Raw genomic sequence first — 27,540 nt, forward strand, 5'->3', positions numbered from 1 at the left:
CCAGGCAGGAAGAGGCAGATCAATGAAAAATAGACTAAATAAATTTAAATAAAATTACATTTCCCATTGTAAAAAAAATAAACATACCTTAAAACCGATGTCACCTCCACCCCTGTCCGATGTGTTCCCACCCCCTGCCGATGTCCGATGTGTCTCTCCTTTCAGAATCTTAAAGACCTCTATCAGGTCACCCCCCAGTCTTCTCTTTTCTAGAGAAAAGAGCCCTGCTCAATCTTTCCTGATAGGTTTAACCTTTCAATTCTGGTGTTGTTCCAGTAAATCTTTTTTGCACCTTCTCTAGTGCCTCTATATCCTTTTTATAATATGGAGATCGGAACTGTGCACAGTACTCCCAAGGGTGATCTAACCAAGATTCTACACAAGTTTAACATAACTTCTCTGCTTTTCAATTCTATCCTTCTAGAAATTAACGCCAGTGCTTGATTTGTTTTTTTATGGCCTTATTATCCTGCGTCGCTACTTTTAGTGATTTGTGTATCTGTCCCCCCAGGATCCCTCTGCTCCTCTACCTCATTTAAACTCTTATTATACAAGTAGTATGTGGTCCCCTTCTTCTTACTACCAAAATGTAATACCTCACACTTACCTATATTGAAATTCATTTGCCAATTACATGCCCATTCTGCAAGTTTATTAATGTCCTCTTGCATTTTGACGCATTCTTCCTTTTAAAACTTCTTCCTTTTGTATTTAGTTTCCACTTGGAAGGGCTCGCTCCTCCCAATTATGCAAATAACCATAATCCTTATTTAGCTACAGTGCTTGACGAACTGCCTGAATGAGATGTACTGCAGAGCTATAAACTGTCTGAATATTGCATCATTTTAGCCATCTTCCTGTTAGTACAATTCAAGCACATTCTCTTATTGTGGCACAAACACTAATTGAAAGGAAACAAAAACAAAATTTTGGAAACATACAGCAGGTCGGTCAGTGTTTGTGGAGAGAACAGGCAGGTTGATGTTTCAGGTAAGCCATTGGGAACTGAAATGAATGATATTCTATTATAAAACTAGTTTCAGAATGAATGGAAGGGCAGGGGGGAAATCACCACAGTCATAGAATCATAGAAAGGTTACAGCACGGAAGGAGGCCATTCGACCCATCGAGTCCACGCCAGCTCTTTGCAAGAGCAATCCAGTTAGTCCCACTCACCCTTTCCCTGTAGCTCTGCAAATTTTTTCCTTTCAAGTTCCGTTTTGAAGGCCATGAATAAATCTGCCTCCACCATTCCCTCGGGCAGTGCATTCCAGATAACAACCACTCGCTGTGTAAAAAAGGTTTTTCCTCATGTCACCTTTGGTTTTTTTGCCAATCACCTTAAATCTATGTCCTCTGGTTCTTGACCCTTCCGCCAATGGAAACAGTTTCTCTCTATCTATTCTGTCTAGACCCTTCGTGATTTTGAATACCTCTATCAAATCTCCTCGCAACCGTCTCTGTTCCAAGGAGAACAACTCCAGCTTCTCCAGTCTATCCACGTAACTAAAGTCCCTCATCCCAGGAATCATTCTAGTAAATCTCTTTTGCACCCTCTTTAAGGCCTTCACATCTTTCCTAAAGTGCGGTGCCCAGAACTGGACACAATACTCCAGTTGTGGCCGAATCAGTGTTTCATAAAGGTTCATCATGACTTCCATACTTTAGTACTCTATGCCTCTATTTATAAAGCCCAGGATCCCGTATGCTTTTTTAACCACTTTCTCAACCTGCTCTGCCACCTTCAATGATTTGTGCACATATACCCCCAGATCTCTCTGTTCCTGTATCCGTTTTAGAGTTGAGCCCTCTCATTTATATTGCCTCTCCTCGTTCTTCCTACCGAAATGTATCACTTCACATTTTTCTGCGTTAAATTTCATCTGTCACGTGTCCTCCCATGCCACCAGCCTGTCTATATCCTCTTGAAGTCTATCACTATCCTCCCCACTGTTTACTACCCTTCCAAGTTTTGTGTCACCTGCAAATTTTGAAATTGTGCCCCGTACACCCAAGTCCAAGTCATTAATATATATCAAGAAAAGCAGTGGTCCCAGCACCAACCCATGGGGAACACCACTGTACATCTCCGTCCAGTCCGAGAAACAACCATTCATCACTACTCTGTTTCCTGTCCCTTAGCCAATTCCTTATCTATGTTGCTACTGCCCCCTTTATTCCATGGGCCGAAATCTTGATGATAAAGTGCCACGTGATAGGCTTATCAAATGCCTTCTGAAAGTCCATATGCACCACATCAAGTGCATTGCCCTCATCTACCCTCTCTGATCCTTAAACTAACTGGATAGAGTTTTTTTAAACACGATTTGCCTTTAACAAATCCGTGCTGGCTTTCCCTAATCAATCCACCCTCGCCCAAGTGACTCTTAATTCTGTCCCGGATTATCGTTTCTAAAAGTTTCTCCACCACTGAGGTTAAACTGACTGACCTATAGTTGCTGGGTTTATCCTTACACTTCTTTGAACAAAGGTGTGACATTTGCAATTCTCCAGTCCTCTGGCGCCACCCCAGTATCTACGGATGTTTGGAAGATTATGGCCAGTACCTCTGCAATTTCCACCCTTCCCTCAGCAATCTAGGATGCATCCCATCTGGACTGGGTGACTTATCTACTTTAAGTACCTCTTCTTTATCAATTTTCAACCCATCCAGCATCTCAACTATATCTTCCTTTACTGAGACTGTGGCAACATCATCTTCCTTGGTAAAGACAGATGTAAAGTACTCATTTAGTACCTCAGCCATCCCCTCTGCTTCCATGAGTAGATCTCCCTTTGTGGTCCCTAATCGGCCCCAACCCGCCTCTTACTACCCGTTTACTGTTTACATGCCTGTAGAAGACTTTTAGATTCCCTTTTATGTTGGCCGCAAGTCTATTCTCGTAGTCTCTCTTTGCCCCTCTTATTTCCTTTTTCATTTCCCCTCCGAACTTTCTATATTCTGCCTGGTTCTCACTTGTGTTACCAACCTGACATCTGTCATACGCCCCTTTTTTCCATTACATCTTAGTCTCTATCTCTTTTGTCATCCAGGGAGCTCTGGCTTTAGTTGCCCTACCTTTCTGCCTCATGGGAATGTGCCTAGACTTTACCCAAACCATCTCCTCCTTAAAGGCTGCCCACTGTTCAATTCCAATGTTTGATTCCAATTTACCCGGGCCACATCTGTTCTCATGCCACTGAAATTGGCCCTCCTCCAATTGAGTATTTTTACTTTAGAGTGGCCCGTGTCCTTTTCCACAGCTATTCTAAACTTTATGATACTATGATCGCTGCTCCCCCACTGACCCTTGCTCCACTTGGCCCACCTCATTCCCTAGAACCAAGTCCAGCAATGCCTCCTTCCTCGTTGGGCCGGAAACGTACTGGTTAAGAAAGTTTTCCTGGACGCATTTCAAAAATGTTTTTATTTAGTCGGGAAGCATTGGTGGAATGACTGGCTTAAGATTAAAAATAGGACATTGTTGCATGACTGAGATGACCTGTACATCTGGCAATGGATAAAAGCATTAAAGATATTAGAGAAAGAAAGAATGTGTGAATACCTAAGGCAGTGAGAGGTGTGTGAAATTGAAAATACAAAAAGCCCAAAGATCAGATCTCAAATTAAAACAACAAATGATGGCAAAATAATGTGGATCTGTCAATCCCGAAAAAAAGTAAAAAAGCAGGTCGCCACTGTTTTTGTTTGACTTCTAGCATTTTCAATTTTTATTGTACTAATTGAAGGGAATTAACCCTATAATTAAATGATACCCTACTGTGAATAACATGATATTCAAAACTCGTCTCGGGTTAGATCACAGCCAACAGCAGATCAGTAGTTTGGTTCCTATTGTGGCATTAATCAGATCTATTTTTGCATTTCACTAAAGTTGGTGCAGAATTAAGTTCCTGTGTCTTATTAATTCCTTCTGTGTATGAATATGCAAATGGTCCAACTACACAGAAGAAAACTGTCTCGGCAACTGCAAATATAGTAGCACAACAGCTGCTTTATGATTTAAAATCTTGTCTTGTTTAAAGAATATCCCAATGGGCAGATTGTAGCACAGCTTAGTTGCTGAGGAGTGAACAAAAAAAAATCTAATTTTAGTTTTGCAGCATTTGGCTCATCTTGCCAAGCTTTCATCTGAGACCTTGTGCACACATCTCACCCACTTCAGATGTGATAGTCTGTTCCTGAATTCTAATAGCAGATTGCAGAGTTGTCAGGAGAGTGTTCCTCTTTTTTTTCCTGATTTCAATTTTATCAAGTCATGAAAATTCACCATGACATTGGTTTAAAATATAAAATATTTTCCTATTATATATTTTTATTATAATTTTAAACAAAATTACACATTCAATTCTTTAGTGGTTAATTTGTTTTCAAAATCTGTTACTCCTTTGGGCAAATATGGCCTTTTATCATAAGTGGAGTTTTTTTTAAAGGCCTTCCGATTGATGACCAGGATAAACATTTTTATGTCTGTTATTCGTGCTTAAAATATACCATAGGTAGCCATAGTTACAGTTCAATCAGTTGTGGTCATTAATTTTCAAAAACTGCCAGCAAATTGTAAAACACTGTAATATTACATTGAATAAATGTGACCATATCCATTCAATGAATTGAACTGTTTTGTTGTGTAAAGGGAAGGGTTTATTGTTTAAAATATGCGATTTTAAAAATTATGTTGATTTGTTTACTACAAAGCCTTGTACCTGGAAAAAACGCACAAAATGTGCTGAGCTTTATATAGCAGCCAAAATGGTTCGAAATATGATGAAAAACAAAAGATATGTACTTTCAGAAAAAAACAGTCCGGGGTGTCATTGGGTTTACCTCCATGTAGCATAGAATCATAACAGCATAGAAGGAGGTCATTCAGCCCATCGTTTTCTTTGAAACAGCTATCCAATTAGTCCCACTCCCCTGCTCTGTCCCCATAGCCCTGCAAATTTTTCCATTTCAAGTATATATCTAATTCCCTTTTGAAAGTTACCATTGAATCTGCTTCCCACACCCTTTCAGGCAGTGCATTCCAGACCACAACAACTCGCTGCATAAAAAAATCCTCCTCATCTCCCCTCTGGTTCTTTCGCCAATTATCTTAAATCTGGGTCCGACCCTCATGCCAGTGGAAACTGTTTCTCTCTATTTACTCTATCAAAACCACTCAATTTTGAACATCTCTATTAAATCTCCCCATAACCTTCTCTACTCTGAGAATAATCCCTGCTTCTCTAGCCTCTCCACATAACTGAAATCCCTCATCCCTGATATCATTCTAGTAAATCTCTTCCACACCCTCTCCAAGACCTTGATATCCTTCTTAAAGTGTGGTGCCCAGAATTGAACACAATACTCCAGATGAGTCCTAACTAGTGATTTATAAAGGTTTAGCATAACTGCTTTGATTTTGCACTCATATGGGGGTTAAATTCGATAACCCCCGAATCTGGCGTGGGGGTCGCGGTGCGCGATTAACCCGTCTCTCCCGGCCGTTGAGATGCAGGCAGCTAGTGAGATGCCTGGTCATTTACCTGATTCCGGCAAGCAGCCAGGCGTGGCTGCAATGATGAATGGCTTCTCACCAGCAGGGAGACCCCAATATCGCATGAGTGGTTCGCACCTCTTAAAGGCAGCCTGCACCTCTTATTTGCAAAATATAAGATACGAATCCGCACGGATTCTGAATGGAAATCAGACATCACACACATAAAACACAGATGCAGGTCCCGTCCCTATGTTTACAAACTGTTAAGTTATGTTAAAATATTGAATAAAGATTGCGCACCACTAAATCCCACATCCTCCAATCTGGACGTCAGACCTCACCAATCTGCCAATCTGAGTTTGTACCAGGCCACCGAGAGTGCGAGCACCAAGGTTGTCTGCTGATGCACTGGAGGCCTTGGTACAAGAGGTGATCAGAAGGAGGGGCATCCTATATCCACAGGGGGGCAAGAGGCCCTCCAGACATATGCTCAAGAAGCAGTGGGAGGCAGCAGGGGATGAAGTCAATGCCAGGCGCATAGCACCACGAACATGAATGCAGTGCAGAAAGAAGTTCATTGCTTTGACACAAGTGGTCAGGGTGAGTGAAGTCAACTGTCAAGTGGCATCTCCTGCCAGCTGCACCACTAGCCACATCCACTGCTCCAAGCACTACACCCCCCCATCACCCACCAACCAACAAACTCTTTCAATCAGTACTTAACTCTTCCAGTCAGATGCTTCCTCTCACCCTCACTCATCACCATTGTTGCAAGCCGCACACCCACAACACACAGGTCACACACACTGGCAGTTGTTCAACCATGACTGGCACATCACCTAAACATCCTGCAGGGCGCTCACTGACACACGTCCCACTTTCTTGCAGAAGAAGGTGGCGCATAACAGGAGGCACAAGTGGCAGTGGCATTTAGCCCTTCGAGCTTGTTCTGCCATTCAGTGGAGATCATGGTTGATCTGTGATCTAACTCCATGTACCCGCCATAGCCCCATATCCCTTAATACCCTTGGTTAACAAAAATCTATCAATCTCAGATTTAAAATTAATAATTGAGCTAGCGTCACCTACCGTTTGTAGAAGAGCGTTCCAAACTCTCCCACCCTTTGCGTGTAGAAGCGTTTCCTAACTTCACTTCTACAAGTCCTGGCTCTAATTTTTAGGCTATGTCCCCTAGTCCTAGTATTCAAGTATAGGAGACCTCCAAAAACAGATACAATTGCATCAGCAGCCAGAAGCTAGCAACTAACCTGTAAATCCTGCATGGTCCCTTTAAATAGCTCTGGTGGGTGGTCCTCCAGGCCGTCTACGAATTGTTCAGCTGTGCGTGGTTAATACAGTGCGTTAGCTGGAGTGTTGAGTTTCAAAATCATATCTGTCTCTTTAAATGGGTGTGGCACACTGATCTAACACATATTCTCCTTACGTTACATGGTATTGGCGTTACCTGCGTGTGCACAAATGCCTTTACCAGGATGGCATCTGGCGCACATCATGCTAGAAACATGTGTGCGCATTCCGGATGCCATTTCGGGACCCTAGGAGGCCGGGTAGCACCTTAACAAAAAAACGAGCACTACGTGGCCAAATTTATAGCCCTATGTCTCTATTTATATGCCAATATTTATAAAGCCAAGGATCCGATATGCTTTTTTAACAGTTTTATCAACTTGTCCTGCCACTTTTAAAGATTTGTGTATGTGAACCACCTCTGTTCCTGCACCCCCTTTAAAATGATACCATTTAGTTTACATTGCCTCTCCTCATTCTTTGTTCCAAAATGTATCGCTTCACACTTATCTGCATTAAATTTCATCTGTTGTGTCTGCCCATTTCACCAGTCTGTTTATGTGAAGTCTGCTACTATCCTCTTCACTGTTTACTTACAATTCCAACTTTTGTGTCATCTGCAAACTTTGAAATTATATTCCCTATATCCAAGTCCAGGTCATTAATATATATCAAAAAGGGGAGTGGTCCTAATACCGATCCCTGGAAGACACCGCGGTGTGTATACTTCCCTCCAGACTGAAAAACAACCATTTACCACTACACTCTGCTTTCTGCCTCTTAGCCAATTTTCTATCCATGCTGCCACTGCCCTTTTAATTCCATGGGCTTCAGTTTTGCTAACAAGTCTATTATGTAGCTCTTAAACACCTTTTGTCCATATATACACCAACTACGCTACCTTCATCAACCTTCCGTTATTTCATCGAAGAACTCAAATCAAGTTTGTCAGACACGATTTGCCTTTAAGAAGTCTGTGTTGGCTGTTATTAATGAGCCCATATTTTTTCAAGTGACAATTAATTTTGTCTGGGATTATGGTCTCTTGAAGTTTCCCCACCACAGAGATTAGGCTGACTGGTCTATAGTTACCAGGTTTATCCCTCTCCCTTTTTTGAGCAGGGTTGTAACATTTGCAACCCTCCAGTCCTCTGGCACCACTCCCATTTCCAAGCAGCATTGAAAGATTGTGACCAGAGTCTCCACTATTTCCACCCTTACTTTCCTCAGCAACCTAGAAAGAAAACAAGACTTGCACTTAAATAGCGTCTTATTACATCTCTCAAAATGTGTTTCATATACAATGAATTACTTTGAAATGCAACAACTGTTTTAGTGTAGGAAAATGCAGAAGTTGTTTTGTGCACATCAAAATTACGTAAACTGCAATCTGATGAATGACTTAATAGTGTTTTTGATGGTGTTGGTTAAGGAAGGAATGTTTCCCAGGACACTGGGAGAAGTCCCTGTTCTTTGAATAGTGTTGTTGTGTCTTTAACTTCCACTAGACCAAAGGGGTCCTTAGTTTTAACATTTCAATTTTCTTTAGCACTAGTAAATTTTGTCAGCAGCTGCTTCCTACTGAAACTTCATCGGATATGTGAGATGTTCATGTTAATGGCACCCAGTGCTGTTGTATTAACTGTGTCCTACCATTGTGTTCATAATAGTGTTCTGGTGTCATTGCTCATCATTCATTTGTGGTCATGGAAAATAAAATTTCTTTAGCTGTGGAGGTGCCTCACTGAGAGGCAGCAGTGGTGCAATTCGGAGAATTCTGACATGGGTAAATTACATTAAATCTAAAGCAATATGTTACAGAAAGTTCATGCAACCAAAATATTTTCAGTTTTGAAATACAAGACATTTTCTTTTAGCTGCTGCCTTACACCTCTTAAAGTATTAAGTGTTGTATTTGTAACAAGTTCCCAACAGGAGACCCCATGTACTCAAGTATAGGATAGATATCTAGGACTGGCAATTCATACAAACCAATCATAGAGTCATAGAGTCATACAGCACGGATAGAGGCCCTTCGGCCCATCGTGTCCGCGCCGGCCATCAGCCCTGTCTACTCTAATCCCATATTCCAGCATTTGGTCCGTAGCCTTGTATGCTATGGCATTTCAAGTGCTCATCCAAATGCTTCTTGAATGTTGTGAGGGTTCCTGCCTCCACAACCCTTTCAGGCAGTGAGTTCCAGACCCCAACCACCCTCTGGGTGAAAAAGTTCTTTCTCAAATCCCCTCTAAACCTCCCGCCTTTTACCTTGAATCTATGTCCCCTTGTTATAGAACCCTCAACGAAGGGAAAAAGCTCCTTAGTATCCATCCTATCTGTGCCCCTCATAATTTTGTACACCTTAATCATGTCCCCCCTCAGCCTCCTCTGCTCCAAGGAAAACAAACCCAATCTTCCCAGTCTCTCTTCATAGCTGAAGCGCTCCAGCCCTGGTAACATCCTGGTGAATCTCCTCTGCACCCTCTCCAAAGCGATCACATCCTTCCTGTAGTGTGGCGACCAGAACTGCACACAGTACTCCAGCTGTGGCCTAACCAGTGTTTTATACAGCTCCATCATAACCTCCTTGCTCTTATATTCTATGCCTCGGCTAATAAAGGCAAGTATCCCATATGCCTTCTTTACCACCTTATCTACCTTTAACTTCCACTAGACCAAAGGGGTCCTTAGTTTTAACATTTCAATTTTCTTTAGCACTAGTAAATTTTGTCAGCAGCTGCTTCCTACTGAAACTTCATCGGATATGTGAGATGTTCATTAATTGCTAAAATTATGTAACTCACAAGTGCCACACACAAGTGGTCTATTTTCCATACACCTTCATACCTCAAAGTGTGTTTTATAATGGTATTTTGGCTAATGGGGATGGATTTGGCAAGGCAGAGTTAATGAGATAGAGATTTTATGATGACTGCATGAAGCAGAAGTGGAAGCATATATCTCCATTCTAACCTAAACACATCACAATAGACCATTATCCTATCATATATCGAAATGACCGAATCATGCCTTCTCCTTGAACTAAGCAAATTGTGTTTGAGTTTCAAGTTTAAAGCTGCTGTATGTTTAACATTTTTTAGTATATTTACACATTGCAGCATGATCCTACTGAAGAATTTTTTATTCAAAGATCGCTTTTAGTCGTATGTAAAATTCAAGTGCATTACTTCTGTTATCTCTATTCAGTTTTAAATGGGAAGCTTGAATACATAAAGTTGCAGTCAACCTAGCAGAATCAATGCGCCATGTTGCATTGGAGTAATCAGAATGAGACTGAATCAAAACCATTAAACCATACTAAAGCTAATTTAAATTGTGTGTGTGCGTTTTTCCCTCCGATTTCATGCCTTTACCCCATCTCTTCTGAAGATGGTGACTCAGATATATTTCAATGTTAGTTTCAGTCTTTTTGGTGCTTTCCCCATATCATTATTCTTCATATTTTGATCTGAATACTGACTGTTGGTGGGCTATTGAATCATGGACCGATCACAGACTAGCCTGACTTTATCCTGATTTAGGATGCAGACATGAATTCCCAGCAGAAGTCACTGGATTATGATCAGGATTGGGAATCCTGACATGTGTATGTCGGTGTGTGTGTGTAACATCCCTCAGCTGAAGTGGCCTAACTTAACCTTGCTCCCAACCGAGTCCTACTCATTAGCCTCCACAATTGCTCCCAACCTGACTGTACAGCCATGACTCACATACTTTGACCCACCTCTGTAACCAGGCCTATCACCACCTGTGATCAATGCCACAGGAGATGTACTGCTTTTTAAAACTTTTTTTTTAAACGGAACAATTTTTTTTCTCAAAGCTGTACAGCCTGGAGACAAGCAAGAAGAAATGGGTATTTGGAGCAACATTGGATCCTGTGACTGAAGAAAAGCTCAAGTTAATTGAGAAGGAGGTTCAGGAGCAAGAAACCCTTATTCAAGGCTACCATCAGGTATTGGAACAAAGGTGTTGGTATGTCTGCTATGTGAATGCTGTATCAGTGTTTTATTTTGGTTATTAAGAGGAAAAAAATAGATGGGTAAAAAATCTTTTTAATAACATCTCTTGTATCTGCCTTGTGTGTGGAGTATGTTGTCTATCAAGCTTGTCTGCCAGTTTTCTTCTTTCTCACTGCTGGACTTATTTCTCTTCTTCCTAATTGGTTACAATTCTGTTTTTATCCTTTTTAATTGCTTATTTTCAATTTCATTATTCATAAATCATACTGCACAAAACCTTAGACCCCAGTTTCAATAATCTCCCCAGCCATATTTCATCAAAAAATATGACCTCTTCACATCCAGTTTAAAAAAAACCTTAAGTTTGGTCCTTGACCATCCTATTGTGTAAAAATAAAATTTCTCACATAACAAACAAAAAATTCAATTGCAATCTTATCCATCCCTTTTCACTGCATGCCCCAACACAACTTGCCTCATGAATACTACTGACCTCGGGTACACACTCCACCTTATTGTTCCTGGCTTGGTCTTTTCTCCATACGTGAAGAAAATAACGTGCCCTATTCTTCCCTCCACCTTACTGCCTTAAGACTACTGAAGTCCTCTTCAGGAACTTCAAATGACAAGCTTCACTGTCCTATCTTGTTACTTCTCACATGCTCCTCACGGTGTCCTTAACCTCAACATTCACATTCTCTCCTGTTTCAAGAGCAGACCTTCCCCTTCTCTTGGACTCACCTGTTCTGCATTATACCCAGGTCCGGGACTGAATCTAATTTTTGCCCTGCTTCCTATACTCTCCCAAACCGATTTGCATTTATAATATCGGAATCATTCATCCATTAGATATTTATATAGTTTATAATTATGTAATCGCCTTTTGGAGTATAGTATATGTAAAACAATATTTATTTAGCTATTGAGTGTTTTTATCATTTTGTAATATTGTAATAATTCATGGAATGTATTTCAGACAGTTTCCTGCAATACGTCATGGAACCAACCAGAGAACAGGTTATTTTAGATCTTGTATTGTATAATGAGACAGGTTTAATTAGTAATCTCACAGTAAAAGACCCTCTGGGGAAGAGTGATCATAATATGAGATAATTTCACATTGAGTTTGAGAGTGACGTACTTAAGACCAAAACTAGAAACATAAACTTAAATAAAGCCAGTTACATAGGTATGAGGGGTGAGTTGGCTAAGGTAGATTGGGAAATTATATTAAAAAGTATGACGGTAGATAAGCAATGGCTGTCATTTAAAGAAAATTTTCAATATTCTCGACGAATATACATTCCGTTGAAAAATAAAAACTCCAAAGAGGTAAGTGATTCATTCATGGCTAACTAAAGAAGTTAAGAATAGTATTAGATTAAAAGAAGAGGCCTGTAATATTGCCAAGAAGAGTAGTAAGCCTAAGGATTGGGAGAGTTTTAGAAACCAGCAAAGGATGACCAAAAAATTGAAAAAAGGGAGAAAATGGAATATGAAAGTAAAGTAGCAAAAAATATAAAAACGGATTGTAAGAGGTTCTACAAGTATGTAAAAAGGAAGAGAGTAGTAAAAGTTAATGTTGGACCCTTAGAGGCTGAGACAGGAGAAATTATAATGGGGAATAAGGAAATGGCAGAGATGTTAAACCAATTTTTTTTTTCTGCCTTCACAATAGAAGATACAAAAAGCATACCAGAAATAGTGGGGAACCAAGGGGCTAATGAAAGTGAGGAACTTAAAGTAATTAATATCAGTAGAGAAAATTCTGGAGAAAGTAATGGGACTAAAAGCTGATAAATCCCCTGGACCTGAGGCCTACATCCTAGGGTTCTAAAAGTGGTGGCAGCAGAGATAGTGGATGCATTGGTTATGATCTTGCAAAATTACCTAGATTCTAGAACAGTCCCAGCGGATTGGAAGGTAGCAAATGTAACCCTGCTATTCAAGAAAGGAGGGAGAGAGAAAACAGGGAACTACAGGCCAGTTGCCTGACATCAGTTGTCGGGAAAATGCTGGAATCCGTTATTAAGGAAGTGGTAACAGGGCACTTAGAATATCATAATATGATGAGGCAGAGTCAACACGGTTTTATGAAAGGGAATTCGTCTGTGTCAAATCGATTCACTCCACGTGATATCAAGAAATGGCTGAGTGCACTGGATACAGCAAAGGCTATGGGCCCCGACAACATCCCGGCTGTAGTGCTGAAGACTTGTGCTCCAGAACTGGCCGCGCCTCCAGCCAAACTGTTCCAGTACAGCTACAACACTGGCATCTACCCAACAATGTGGAAAATTGCCCAGGTATGTCCTATCCACAAAAAGCAGGACAAATCCAATCCGGCCAATTACCACACCATCAGCCTACTCTCAATCATCAGCAAAGTGATGGAAGGTGTCGTCAACAGTGCTATCAAGTGGCACTTACTTACCAATAACCTGCTCACCGATGCTCAGTTTGGGTTCCGCCAGGACCACTCTGCTCCAGACCACATTACAGCCTTGGTCCAAACATGGACAAAAGAGCTGAATTCCAGAGGTGAGGTGAGAGTGACTACCCTTGACATCAAGGCAGCATTTGACTGAGTGCGGCACCAAGGAGCCCGAGTAAAATTGAAGTCAATGGGAATCCGGGGGAAAACTCTCCAGTGGCTGGAGTCATACCTAGCACAAAGGAAGATGGTAGTGGTTGTTGGAGGCCAATCTTCTCAGCCCCACGACATTGCTGCAGGAGTTCCTCAGGGCAGTGTCCTAGGCCCAACCATCTTCAGCTGCATCATCAATGACCTTCCCTCCATCATAAGGTTAGAAATGGGGATGTTCGCTGATGATTGCACAGTGTTCAGTTCCATTCGCAACCCCTCAAATAATGATGAAGTCCGAGCCTGCGTGCAGCAAGACCTAGACAACATCCAGGCTTGGGCTCATAAGCGACAAGTAAGATTCGCGCCAGACAAATGCCAGGGAATGACCATCTCCAACAAGAGAGAGTCGAACCACCTCCCCATGTCATTCAACGGCATTATCATCGCCGAATCCCCCACCAGCTGGGGGTCACCATTGACCAGAAGCTTAACTGGACCAGCTATATAAATACTGTGGCTACAAGAGCAGGTCAGAGGTTGGGTATTCTGCGGCAAGTGACTCACCTCCTGACTCCCCAAAGCCTTTCCACCATCTACAAGGCACAATTCAGGAGTGTGATGGAATACTCTCCACTTGCCTGGATGAGTGCAGCTCCAACAACACTTAAAAAGCTCGACACCATCCAGGACAAAGCAGCCCGCTTGATTGGCACCCCATCCACCACCCTAAACATTCACTCCCTTCACCACCGGCGTACAGTGGCTGCAGTGTGTACCATCCACAGGATGCACTGCAGCAACTCGCCAAGACTTCTTCAACATCATCTCCCAAACATGCGACCTCTACCACCTAGAAGGACAAGAGCAGCAGACACATGGGAACAACACCATCTGCACGTTCCCCTCCAAGTCACACACCATCCTGACTTGGAAATATATCGCCGTTCCTTCATCGTCGCTGGGTCAAAATCCTGGAACTCCTTTCCTAACAGCACTGTGGGAGAACCTTCACCACACGGACTGCAGCAGTTCAAGAAGGCGGCTCACCACCACTTTCTCAAGGGCAGTTAGGGATGGGCAATAAATGCCGGCCTCGCCAGCGACGCCCACATCCCATGAACGAATAAAAAAAATTATTACAGTATTTTGAGGATGTAACTAGCAGGGTAGGTAAAGGGGAACTGGTGGATGTAGTATATTTGGATTTTCAAAAGGCATTCGATAAGTTGCCACGTGAAGGTTGTTACACAAGATAAGGGCTCATGGGGTTGGGGCAATATATTGACATGGATAGAGGATTGGTTAATGGACAGAAAACAGAGTAGGGATAAACAGGTCATTTTCAGGTTGGCAGGTTGTAACTAGTGGGGTGCCGCAAGGATCAGTGCTTGGGCCCCAGCTATTTACAATCTATATTAATGACTTGGATGACGGAACCGAGTGTAATGTATCCAAGTTTACTGACAATACAAAGCTAGGTGGGAAAGTAAGCTGTGAGGAGAACACAAAAAATTTGCAAAGGGATATAGACAGGTTAGGTGAGTGGCCAAGAAGTTGGTAGATGGAGTATAATGTGGGGAAATGTGAGGTTATTCAGTTTGGTAGTTAGAATAGAAAAACAGAATATTTTTTAAATGGTGTGAAACTATTAAATTTTGGTGTTCAGAGAGACTTGGGTGTCCTTGTACAGACATAGAAACATCGAAAATAGGAGCAGGCGTAGGCCATTTGAGCCTGCTCCAGCATTCAAAATGATCGTGGCTGATCCTCTACCTCAATACCATATTCCCGCTCTCTCCCTTGATGCCTTTTGTGTCTAGAAATCTATCTAGCTGCTTCTTAAATATATTCAGTGACTTGGCCTCCACAGTCTTCTGTGGTAGAGAATTCCACAGGTTCACCACCCTCTGAGTGAAGAAATTTCTCCTCATCCCAGTCCTAAATGTCCTACCACGTATCCTGTGACCTCTCGTTCTAGACCCCCCCCAGCTAGGGGAAAATCCTCCCTGCATCCAGTCTGTCTAGCCCTGTCAGAATTTTATATGTTTCAATGGGATCCTCTCTCATTCTTCTAAATTTGAATGAATACAGACCGAGTCGACCCAATCTCTTCTCATACGACAGTCCTGCCATCCCAGGAATCAGTCTGGTGAACCTTCGCTGCACTCCCTCTATGGCAAGTATATCCTTTCTTAGGTAAGGAGACCAAAACTGCACACAATACTCCAGGTGTGGTCTCACCAAGGCCCTGTATAACTGCAGTAAGACATCCTCGCTCCTGTACTCAAATCTTCTTGCATTGAAGACCAACATACCATTTGCCTTCCTAACATTTGCCTTGCTGCACCTGTATGTTTGCTTTCAGTGACTGGTGTACAAGGACACCCAGGTCCCTTTGTACATCAACATTTCCCAATCTATCACCATTTAAATAATACTCTGCCTTTCTGTTTTTCCTTCCGAAGTGGATAACTTCACATTTATCCACATTATACTGCATCTGCCATGTATTTGCCCACCCGCTCAACTTGTCTAAATCACATTGAAGCCTCTTTGCATTCTCCTCACAACTCACAATCCCACCTAGTTTTGTGTCGTCAGCAAACTTGGAAATATTACATTTGGTTCCCTCATCCAAATCATTGATATATATTGTGAATAGCTGGGGCCCAAGCACTGATCCCTACGGTACCCCACTAGTCACCGCCTGCCACCCCGAAAAAGACCTATTTATTCCTACTCTCCGTTTCCTGTCTGTTAACCAATTTTCAGTCCATACCAGTATATTACCCCCAATCTCATGTGCTTTAATTTTGCACACTAACCTCTTATGTGGGACTTTATCAAAGGCCTTCTGAAAATCCAAATAAACCACATTCACTGGTTCTCCCTTATCTATTCTATCAGTTACATCCTCAAAAAGCTCCAGTAGGTTTGTCAAACATGATTTCCCTTTCATAAATCCATGTTGACTTTGTCTAATCCTGTTGATATTTTCTAAGTGTCCTGTTATCACATCCTTTATAATAGACTCTAGCATTTTCCCTACTACTGATGTTAGGCTAACCGGTCTGTAGTTCCCTGTTTTCTCTCTCCCTCCTTTTTTAAATAGTGGGGTTACATTTACCACCCTCCAATCTGCAGGAACTGTTCCATAATCTATAGAATTTTGGAAGATGACAACTAATGCATCCACTATTTCCATGGCTACCTCTTTTAGTACTCTGGGATGCAGATTATCAGGCCCTCTGGACTTATCGGCTTTCAGTCCCATTAATTTCTCCAGCACTATTTTTTTACTAATACTAATTTCCTTTAATTCCTCCTTCTCACTAATCCCTTGGTTCCCTAGCATTCCTGGGAAGTTATTTGTGTCCTCTTCCGTGAAGAGTATTTGTTTAATTGCTCTGCCATTTCCGTGTTCCCCATTATAAATTCTCCCATTTCTGACTGTAAGGGACCTACATTTGTCTTCACTAATCTTTTTCTTTTTACATACTTGTAGAAGCTTTTATGTTCCTTGCAAGTTTACTCTCATACTCCATTTTTCCCCACTTAATCAATCTCTTGGTCCTTTTTTGCTGAATTCTAAACTGCTCCCACTCCTCAGGCTTGCTACCTTTTCTGGCAACTTTATATGACTCCTCTGGATCTAATACTATCCTTAATTTCTTTGGTTAGCCACGGTTGGGCCGCTTTTCCTTTTGTTTTTGCTCCAGAAAGGAATGCATAATTGTTGCAATTCATGCATTCGTTTCTTAAATGTTAGCCATTGCCTATTCACCGTCATGCCTTTTAATGAAGCTTCCCAATCTATCATAGCCAACTCACTCCTCGTACCTTCGTAGTTTCCTTTGTTTAGATTTAGGACCCTAGTTTCGGATTGGACTACTTCACTTTCCATCTTAATGAAGACGTCTGTCATGTTATGGTCACTCTTCCCTAAAGAACCCCGCACAACAAGATTATTAATTAACCCCTTCTCATTGCACAGTACCCAATCTCGGATTGCATGTTCCCTGGTTGGCTTCTCAACGTACTAGTCTAAAAAACCATCTCGTACACACTCCAGGAATTCATCCTCCACAGTATTATTGCTAATTTGGTTTGGCCAGTCTATTTGTAGATTTAAGTCACCCATGATTACTGTAGTACCCTTGTTACATGCATCTCTAATTTCCTGTTTAATGCCATCCCCTACATTACCACTACTGTTTGGAGGCCTATAGACAACTCCCACCAGTGTTTTCTGCCCCTTGGTGCTCCTTAACTCCACTCAGACTGATTCTACATCTTGATTTTCTGAGCCAATATCCTTTCTCACTATTGCTCTGATTTCATCCTTTACTAACAATGCCACCCCACCTCCTTTTCCTTTTTGCCTGTCCTTCCTAAATATCGAATACCCTTGGATATTCAGCTCCCAGCCTTGGTAACCCTGCATCCATGTCTCCGTAATCGCAATTATATCATATACGTTTACATCTATTTAAGCTGTTAATTCGTCTACCTTATTACGAATGCTTTGTGCATTCAGATACAGTGCCTTTAGATCTGTCTCTTTAACATTTTTAGACATCTTAACATTTTTTTGTACTGTGGCCCTATTTGTTTTATTATCATTTTTTGTTACCTGGACCCTATTTGTTAGTGCACTCTTTTGTTTGTACGCTCTGTCCCTTCCTAACACAATCTGCTTATCCTTACCCCAATCACTTTCCTGCACTGCTTCTTTGTCTTTTCTCTTTAGCATTCTAGATTTCTCTCCACCGGGATCCCCCCCCCCCCCCTTATTTAGTTTAAAGCCCTATCTACCTCCCTAGTTATTCGATTCGCTAGAACTCTGGTCCCAGCATGTTTCAGTTGTAGTCTGTCCCAACTGAACAGCTCTCTCTTTCCCCACTACTGGTGCCAGTGCCCCATGAATCGAAACCCACTTCTCCCACACCAATCTTTGAGCCACACATTCATCTCTCTGATCTGATTTACCCTGTGCCAATTTGCTTGTGGCTCAGGTAATAATCCAGAGATTATTACGTTTCTGGTTCTGCTTTTTAATTTAGTCCCTAGCTGCTCAAAGTCTCTCAGCAGAACCTGTTTCTTAGTCCTACCTATGTTGTTGGTACCTACGTGGACCAAGACATCTGGATCCTCCCCCTCCTCCAAGTTCTTCTCCAGCCCGGAGGAGATGTCCTTAACCCTGGCACCGGGCACACAAGAAACACAAAAAGTTAGCATGCAGGCACAGCAAGCAATTAGGAAGTCAAATGACATGTTGGCCTTTATTGCAAGGGGATTGGAGTACAAGAGTGAGGAAGTCTTACTACAATTGTACAGGGCTTTGGTGAGACCTCACCTGGACTACTGTGTACAGTTTTGGTCGTCTTATCTAAGGAAGGATATATTTGCCTTAGAGGCGGTGCAACGAAGGTTCACTAGATTAATTCCTGGGATGAGAGGGTTGTCTTTGAGGAGAGATTGAGTAGAATGGGCCTATACTCTTGGAGTTTAGAAGAATGAGAGGTGATCTCATTGAAACATAAAAGATTCTGAGGGGGCTTGACAGGATAGATGTTGAGAGGTTGTTTCCCCTGGCTAGAGAGTCTAGAACTAGAGGGCATAGTCACAGGATAAGGGGTCGGCCATTTAAGACTGAGATGAAGAGGAATTTCTGTGCTCAGAGTTGAAAATCTTTGGAATTCTCTATCCCAGAGGGCTGTGGCTGCTGAATTGTTGAGTATATTCAAGGCTGAGATCGATAGACTTTTGGACTCTGGGGGCATCAAGGGATATGGGGATCGGGCGGGAAAGTGGAATTGAGGTCGAAGATCAGCCATGATCTTATTAAATGGCGGAGCAGGCTCGAGGGTCTGTATGGCCTACTCCTGCTCCTATTTCTTATGTTCTTATTGCAATAATTCATTTGTACAGTATTTATATATAAACAAAAAGATTGTGTCCCAGAGATCTGATTGGTTCGTGATGAGCACAAGACCGTTAAAGGATTATAGCCAGAACAAATCCCCATGCTCCTGGCCTAACTGTCATTGCAACCAAGCCCCGCCTGCCTTGTGTCTAACTGTCATTGCAACCAAGCCCTGCCTGCCTTGTGATCTATAAACCCAATCTCCAGGCTCTGATGCCCACGTGTTCCTAGCCAGAACTCCAAGTTACAGGAAAAAACAGTTAGATGTTTCTATATTAGTCTCATTATCATCTCCTTTTGCCTTGCACCATCATCTCTTTTGTCATGTAATCATTCCTGCCCTCCACTCTTTTACTGGCCTCTCCCGTTCGTTCCTTTCCTGCCCCCACTTTCCCTGGCCCTGTACTTGCTTATAAATTACAGATCATTTGATGTAACAAGAATGTTTTCTATTAATGCATTTAAGTGCATTTATTATTTCAGGAAAATGAAAGACTCTACACACAGGTAAAAGAGCTTCAGGTCGTTAATAAAAGAAATGAAGAGAAAATGTTCACAGAAACTCAACACTTAATGGCTGAAATGCGTCGCCTAAAGTAAGGGCTTCAAATATGCTATTTTTAAAAGTTTGTGTGTGCATTAATGGTCTCAATTCCTAAATGACTGTTTAAACCAATGATGCCAAATACCTTTCAACGCCATACAGTCTTATTCAACAGTATCAGCAAAGTACTCCTGAAAGCTATTGTAAGCCACCCCTCATCTGTGTTTTGGAGATCTGCATTATATTTGTGTTGCTTCACGTGTTTACTATTATGACATATTTGATAGCTGATTATTCAGTGCCCTTTTACTTCCCATAATGATTATCGTTTGTTAGGGGGTAAGGGTTGCAGTTATGAATATAGAATCATAGAAAGGTTACAGCACGGAAGGAGGCCATTTGGCCCATCGAGTCCGTGCTGGTTCTATGCAAGAGCAATCCAGCTAGTCCCACACTCCCGCCCTATCCCCGTAGCCCTGCAAATTTTTTCCCTTCAAGTACTTATCCAGTTCCCTTTTGAAGGCCATGATTAAATCTGCCTCCACCACCCCCCTGGCAGTGCATTCCCGATCCTAACCACTCGCTGCGTAAAAATGTTTTTCCTCATGTCATCTTTGGTTCTTTTGCTAGTCACCTTAAATCTATGTCCTCTGGTTCTTGACCTTTCCGCCATTGGGAACAGTTTCTTTCCATCTACCCTGTCTAGACTCGTCATGATTTTAAATACCTCTATCAGATCTCCTCTCAACCTTCTCTATTCCAAGGAGAACAACCCCAGCTTCTCCAGTCTATCTATGTAACTAAAATCCCTCATCACTGGAATCATTCTATTAAATCTTTTCTGCACCCTCACTAAGGCCTTCACATCTGTCCTAAAGTGTAGTGCCCAGAATTGGAGACAATACTCCAGTTGTGGACGTACCAGTGTTTTATAAAGGTTCATCATGACTTCCTTACTTTTGTCCTCTTTGCCTCAATGTATAAAGCCCAGGATCCCGTATGCTTTTTTAACTGCTTTCTCAACCTGCCCTGCCACCTTCATCGATTTGTGCACATATACCCTCAGATCTCTCTGATCCTGTACTCCTTTTAGAATTGTGCCCTCTAGTTTATATTGCCTCTCCTCGTTCGTTCTACCGAAATGTATCACTTCGCATTTTTCTGCGTTAAATTTCATCTGCCACGTGTCCGTCCATTCCACCAGCCTGTCAGTATCCTCTTGAAGTCTATCACTGTTTGCTACCCTTCCAAGTTTTGTGTCATCTGCAGATTTTGAAATTGTGCCCTGTACACCCAAGTCCAAGTCATTAATATATATCAAGAAAAGCAGTTGTCCTAGTATAGACCCCTGGGGAACACCATTGTACACCTCCCTCCAGTCTGATAAACAACTGTTCACCACTACTCTCTGCTTCCTGTTACTTAGCCAATCTTGTATTCATGCTGCTACTGCCCCCTTTATTCCATGGGCTTGAATCTTGATGACAAACCTGTGCGGTTTTCTTAAAGCTCAAAGGACTGCTCAAAATGCAGGCCACCATATTGTCTGTGTGACATTTTGCAGCAGTTTCTGGGAGAGTAAAACTGGCACAAAAGCATATCATGCCATCTTAACAAGGTTAAAAGATAATATAATACCAATGTGACTTGCTGAGAATTGACACTGCCTTGTACATATGCAATTATCATTTTTTTAAATTCATTCTCATCATGCGACCCTGGCAAGACTAGCATTTATTGCCCATCCCTGGTTGCCCTGGTTTGATAAAACTGAGTGACATGCTCGGCTACTTCAGAGAGCAGTTGAATCAAGCACACGTCAATGTGGGACTGGAGTCACATATAGGCCAGACTGGCAAGGAAAGCAGGTTTTCTTTCCTAAAGTTTTTATAACAAAAGAAAACTAGATCTGACAGCCTCCTGCTCCCTCCTTACTAAAACCAGCTTTTTATTTCCAGATTTTTATTTCACTAACTGATGTGATCCAATGCTGGAGTGGGGTTTGAACACGTGCGGGCCGATTTTCGGGTGACGGAGCGGGTGCATTGGGTGGGGGGGGGCTCCGAAAATCGCTGAAATGCTGAACGGGTTCGGAGCCCAGCTCCAACCCGCTGACTTCCAGGTTCTCCAGTGACACGTCCGGGTGCACGCGCGCCTCCCGAATGGGGGAGTCCCACCAGCAATTAAAGCCGGCGGGATGATAATTTGCATAGTTTGTCAGGTAATTGAAGTACTTGAACTACTTGATTGACTAGACATTTTGGCAGGGATGCGAAGTTGAAGCATCCTCAACATGTTTCCCGTGCTGTGAGAAACACTCCCTGTTGCAACACACGTGTATCAGCCAGTGGGAGATGCAAATGCTAATTTGACAGGTGGGGAGAAAACATCATTTATTGCAGCAGGGCATTCTGTCACTTCAGACAAAGTTTTGCCTGCAAGTCCTTTGTGTTTTCACTCAAAATTCTTACTTTCCACCCAAAACTCTGCTGTGCAAACATATTTAGCTACTTTGTGGACCCCTCAAACTGACACCATCAGGATAGGGTGCGCCATGGCTGCATTCACCACTACATCCGAGGACGAGCAACATCACCAGCCTCGCTAGGCACAGGTTCCACCTCCGCCACGTGGAGCTCCACAACACAGTGCTGCGCCACAGGCACCTGCACAAGAGCACAAAGGGCAACAACAAAGAGAGCGACGTCGCAGGAGGCACTACCCTCACAACAAGGTCTACAGACGGAGGCTCAGCTTCTTGGACCTCTCTGAGGAGCGGTGCATATGGAGGCTCAGAGTCAGTCGCTAGGTAGTCGCAGACATCTGCAGCCTCTTTCATGCCGAGCTGCTTCCAGCTGGGCCGAGCAGCATCTCCTTATCTGTCGCTGTCAAAGTCACCACTGCCCTCAATTTCTTCGCCTCCAAATCATTCCAGGGTGCCACCAAGTCCTCTCAGTTGTTTGCATACTTGCAGAAGGCAGGTCACTGACGGCTTGTTTTGCAGGGCCTCGCACTACGTCAACGTCCCCATGGACGACCTCAGCCAGACAGAGAGGGCAATGGGATTCCACGCTGTGGCTGGCTTCCCAGGGATGCAGGGTGCAATCGATTGCACCCATCTAGCAATACGATCACCTCCACATGAGCCAGGACTGTTCATCAACAGGAAGGGGTTTCACTCCATCAACACTCAGCTCGTTTGTGACCACCGCAAGAGATTCCTTCACTTGTGCGTCAGATACCTTGGCAGCTGCCATGATTCCTTCATCCTCCGGGAATCCAACATCCTGCCCCTCTTCCACGCACCGAACACTCGTAAGGGCTGGCTCCTTGGGGAGAAGGGATACCCCCTGCACACGTGGCTCATGACACCTCTGAGGAACCCCATCACTGACCAACAGCAAGAATATAACGACAGCCACATCGCTACCAGGTCTTCAATTGAACTTTCTATAGGGCTGCTCAAGATGCGCCTCAGGTGCCTTGATCGTTCTGGGAGAGCACTTCAATAGACACCAGACAGAGTGGAACGCATTATAGTTGTGTGTTGTGCCCTGCACAACATGGCACAACAGAGAGGGGTGCCGCTTGAGGAAGCCCCATCCACACCTGCCACCCACATTGAGGAGGCGGAGGAGGACGAGCAGGAGCAACCCATGGGCAGAGCAGCGGCTCACCTGGCTGCTTGTGAGGCCAGGGAGTCACTGATATGTGAACGGTTTGCCTAATGTCAGACAGTGTGAAGAGTCCAGTCCTTACACCACCTGGATAGAGCAGCGCCCACGACAGCCTCCCTTCCCTCCCTGCAGAAAACAGTCCTGCAGCTACATGTCCACCCACTGTAGAGTGACCCAATGGGTGGCATCAAGTGTCTGCGTTCATGGTGAACCTCATGAAAGGGCCTTATTACAGAAGCCAGTCAAGTATAGCCAAGACATGGCAATAGTGGTGACAATAATAATATTTAATGTGAGTTTAACAAAAAGCAAATATAAATTTTAAAAAAACATGACCAACCGTCAAACACCCTTGTGCATCCCCTTTGTGCTTACAAAAACTTCGCCTTTTGCTTCTGACTACTTCTATGTGGTGCATCTCCTGTGGCTGCAGCAGATGTAGTGACAGGTTGCTCTTGTCCATGCCCTGACCGATTAGATGCTTTGCGCCTACGCCCTCTGGGTTTTGGTGCCCATGAGGGCCGCTCCAAAGACTGCTCCACCTGCACCTGTGCAGGGGCAGACTCGACCACCTGGAGAGGGGGCAGCATTGCGGATACTGGTTGAGAGGGGGGCAATGGGTGAGACGTGGGGGCGCATTGAGTGGCGTCCCCACTTCCATGTCCCCTTTCGCCATCATCCCTCTCCTGGGCCAGGCCCATCCCATTCCTACCACTTTGCTGGACGACAGTTTGGAGGACATGTGTGAAGCCTTGTTAGGCCAGTGCTAGTCTATCTGCCTGCCTGTTTAAGGCGGCAGAATGTTGCTCACCCTGAGTCCGAAGGGCCGTTGGCAGGGCCTGAATGGACTCATTTGTGAGCCGTGCTTGAAGCTCCATGGAGGCTAGCCTTCCCTCCATTGCAGACATTCCCGCACTTACCCGTGACACTATCTCAGAGATGCCCTCACGTCCCTGTGACAGTATCTCGGAGATCCCCTCCTGTACCTGTGCCACCATTCCACTCATGCACTAGTTGGACTCCTCCATCCTCTGCGCGATTGTGGAGAGTGCGCGTAGCACCTGTTCCAGCACCTTGCAAATGTGCTGCTGCCCCTCGATCATTCTCCTTTTAAAGGATGGCCCCCAGGGTTCAGCATCTGTGTCCAGCTGAGCAGAGCCTGGAGAGGAGTGCTTCCACTGATGCGGACTCTCCACAGCTGCCCCTGCCACCAATGTCTGCTCATGCTCACCTGTTGGTAAGTCACCAGATGCCAACCCAACTAACTGCGGACTGGGACCTACTGAGGTGTGTGTATCTGCGCTGGTGGATGGCTCGCTCAGTTAAGACGGTGCACCCTCAGAGGCCAGCAGGTCCTCTGAGGAATCGCCCTCTGCCATCACAACGGTCGCTGAAGGCTCTGTAAGAGAACAGAAGGCAATATTAAGCACGATCACAAATGTGTCATGTTGCGATGAGCATTCTGAGGTGCTGAAGATGGCAAGGCGTGTTAGCATCAATTCATATTATGTGTGATGAATGTTAAAGTTCTGTCCCCAGACGTTCGTCGGGTGCCAGTCTCGGCGCCCCTGATGGACAGGCACTCGAGGGTGTGGCTCAGCTCCAGCGCCTCCAGATCTGCATCTGTTGGGACGACGATCTGTTGCGGCCCCCCTCCAGTCCTCACTGTCTACCGTGCATTCTGTGCTGTCTTCTTCTATAAGGGGAGAAAGTACAGAAGAGTGAGTGAGTGATGGTGACGTGGCCAACCGATGAATGCATTGGTTTGGGTGCGGCTGACCGTGAAAGAGATTCATCAGAGGGTGAGTATGAGACAGAGCCATGACATTGTGTGAGGATTGGGTTGAGTGGTAGTGGTGGGGTGACTAATGGGGAAGTGAGGAAGTGCTGAGGAAGCGCAGGTAAGTTGAGGATGAGCTTTAAGTGGGTGTGATGAATGATGTGATATAGTGTTGGCAGCGCAGAATGAGTTGTGGGGTTGGGGCGGTGATGTGGAAGACGAAATGTAGGAGAATGGGTAAGCGTACTCACTTTGGCTGACATAGTTAGGTCATTGAAACGCTTCCTGCACTGGACCCAGGTGCAGGAGAAGTTGCTGCTGCTGGTGACGTCCTCTGCCACCTCGAGCCAGGTCTTCTTGGTGGCAGAGGCAGGCCACTTCCTCCCGTCCGCCGGGCAGAAGACATCCCTCCTCCTCCTCACCCCATTCAGTAGCACCTGGAGTGAGGTATCGCTAAATCTAGGAGCAGCCTTTTGCCTGTGCTGCTCCATTGTGCTGTGTGGGTGTTTGCTCCAGGAGCAGCCATTGGAGGACCGCCCCTTTAAATAGAGCTCCTCCAGCTGACAGCCTGTGATGCGGGTGCGCAGTCCACCCACTGCGCAGCTTTCGAACGGCAAACCCGGAAGCCAATTGGCTCCAATTGACCCGTGATCGCGTGAGAATGACTAGGTTTAACTTAGTATTTGAAGCAAATCCTAAGGAACAAGTCCTTCATTTTTGACATTGCATTTGGAAAGAAAGGCTAATTGTTTTGTTGTTTTCCTCATTAGGGAGCAGCCAAACAAGAGTAATCTGAAGCAAGCATCAGTCCACGATGTACAGTTATCTGAGCAAATTAACAATCAGAATATTACTGAGCTGCTTTCACAGTTGAGAACAACACAGGCAAGTACCTGTCTCAAAACATGATGTACATTGCCACAGAATTTTTTTTTTAAATTGACATTTTTCTTCGGGAGTCTAGGTCATGATTTTGGACTGCATCCCACAAGAGGCTCCACTTCCATTGTTTGGCAGGTAGATACGTCTGGTTTCGGCAGATCTCTGCCATGTCCAACTGAGGGCTAGGAAAGTGGCAACTCCTGAAATAAGGAGTCCCCACCCTTAGCCGTGTCCCCTTTTACACCAGTGGCCTTGTTTAGGATAGACAGAGGATCCACCCTTATCAGGCCATCCCAGAAACCCCAGTGCAAGGCCAGAACCGGCCTAATTTGTGGCTCTTCTGGTGGACTCCTGCCAAAATTACAGCGGGAGTTCACCAAAGGGGCCACAAATTATTGGGACCACTGAATAGAGTGTAATCAGAACTGCTCTGATTGGTTAGGAGATAGAAGCAGTGTGAAAACTAATCTTTGGATGTTCTGATTGCAAGAAAGGGCAGTCTTATTTTTTTATCTCCTGGTAACTTGTGATTTTGATAAGTGTTTAAACTCTCCATTTTTTCTTTGTTATTAGGTTTTTCTAATGCTGTTAACATTGAAACATGAATGATAATAGTAGGCACTAAATGAAAATAATATTTTAAAGCACAAGAACAAATTGATTTTGTGAGAATGTATAAAACTGCCTAGTTCCAAATATATAAAAGTGAATGAGGAATAGAAAACCAAGCATGAATCACCCTGTCACTAGTTTTATTACCACTTTAGCATTGATGAGAGGACGTTTCTGCTTCATAGCAATTCAAAAGTAGCAGTATAACATAATCTGACCTTTGAGCGCATTAACGCGGGAGGAGGAAAAACCCCTGGGAGGGGAGTCATCAGACTCATTTTCCAGTGTGCAGCTGGCAGTATTACACTGACCTAAAGGTTGTTAAGGTGGCAAATGGAGAGTATTACGATTCAGTTACTACCAAACCCTTAACACATGATTTGCTGCTTTTGAACATGAATGGTGGTTTACAGCGGACATTAATATGCAAGCCATCTGACTGAATACTAGATATAATCATACAAATTAATAGTATAAAAACAAGAAACATATTACATCATAATTATCTGACCTTCTAAGACAAATTTTGCAAGATGATGCAAGAATGAGGGACAATTGTGTGAAAAGCACCATTAAGAAATAATCATTAGCTTGATGGTGTTCTAGTAAACCAGTTTGTAAAAGTGATAGAGACAATTATGGATGAAAAAGCCATATGATCACATTGAGATGTGTAACTACCAAGTGCCAAAAAATAAATGCGATCTTGCACACCAAATATCCAAAGGATCAAAGGA

At 43.5% G+C, this 27,540-nt stretch overlaps 1 protein-coding gene across 1 annotated transcript in view; it reads left to right on the forward strand.

Annotated features, from left to right (window-relative positions):
* cep162 (centrosomal protein 162) overlaps positions 1-27,540 on the forward strand; it is a 139,982-nt gene that overhangs the window by 67,758 nt on the left and 44,684 nt on the right. Inside the window, exons 16-18 of the mRNA XM_067983879.1 lie at positions 10,657-10,788; positions 19,792-19,904; positions 26,080-26,194. Coding sequence (XP_067839980.1) covers positions 10,657-10,788; positions 19,792-19,904; positions 26,080-26,194 — 360 coding nt within the window. The remainder of the gene's footprint in view (positions 1-10,656; positions 10,789-19,791; positions 19,905-26,079; positions 26,195-27,540) is intronic.

This window comes from Heptranchias perlo, chromosome 5, assembly GCF_035084215.1.
Source record: "Heptranchias perlo isolate sHepPer1 chromosome 5, sHepPer1.hap1, whole genome shotgun sequence".
Taxonomy (NCBI): domain Eukaryota; kingdom Metazoa; phylum Chordata; class Chondrichthyes; order Hexanchiformes; family Hexanchidae; genus Heptranchias; species Heptranchias perlo.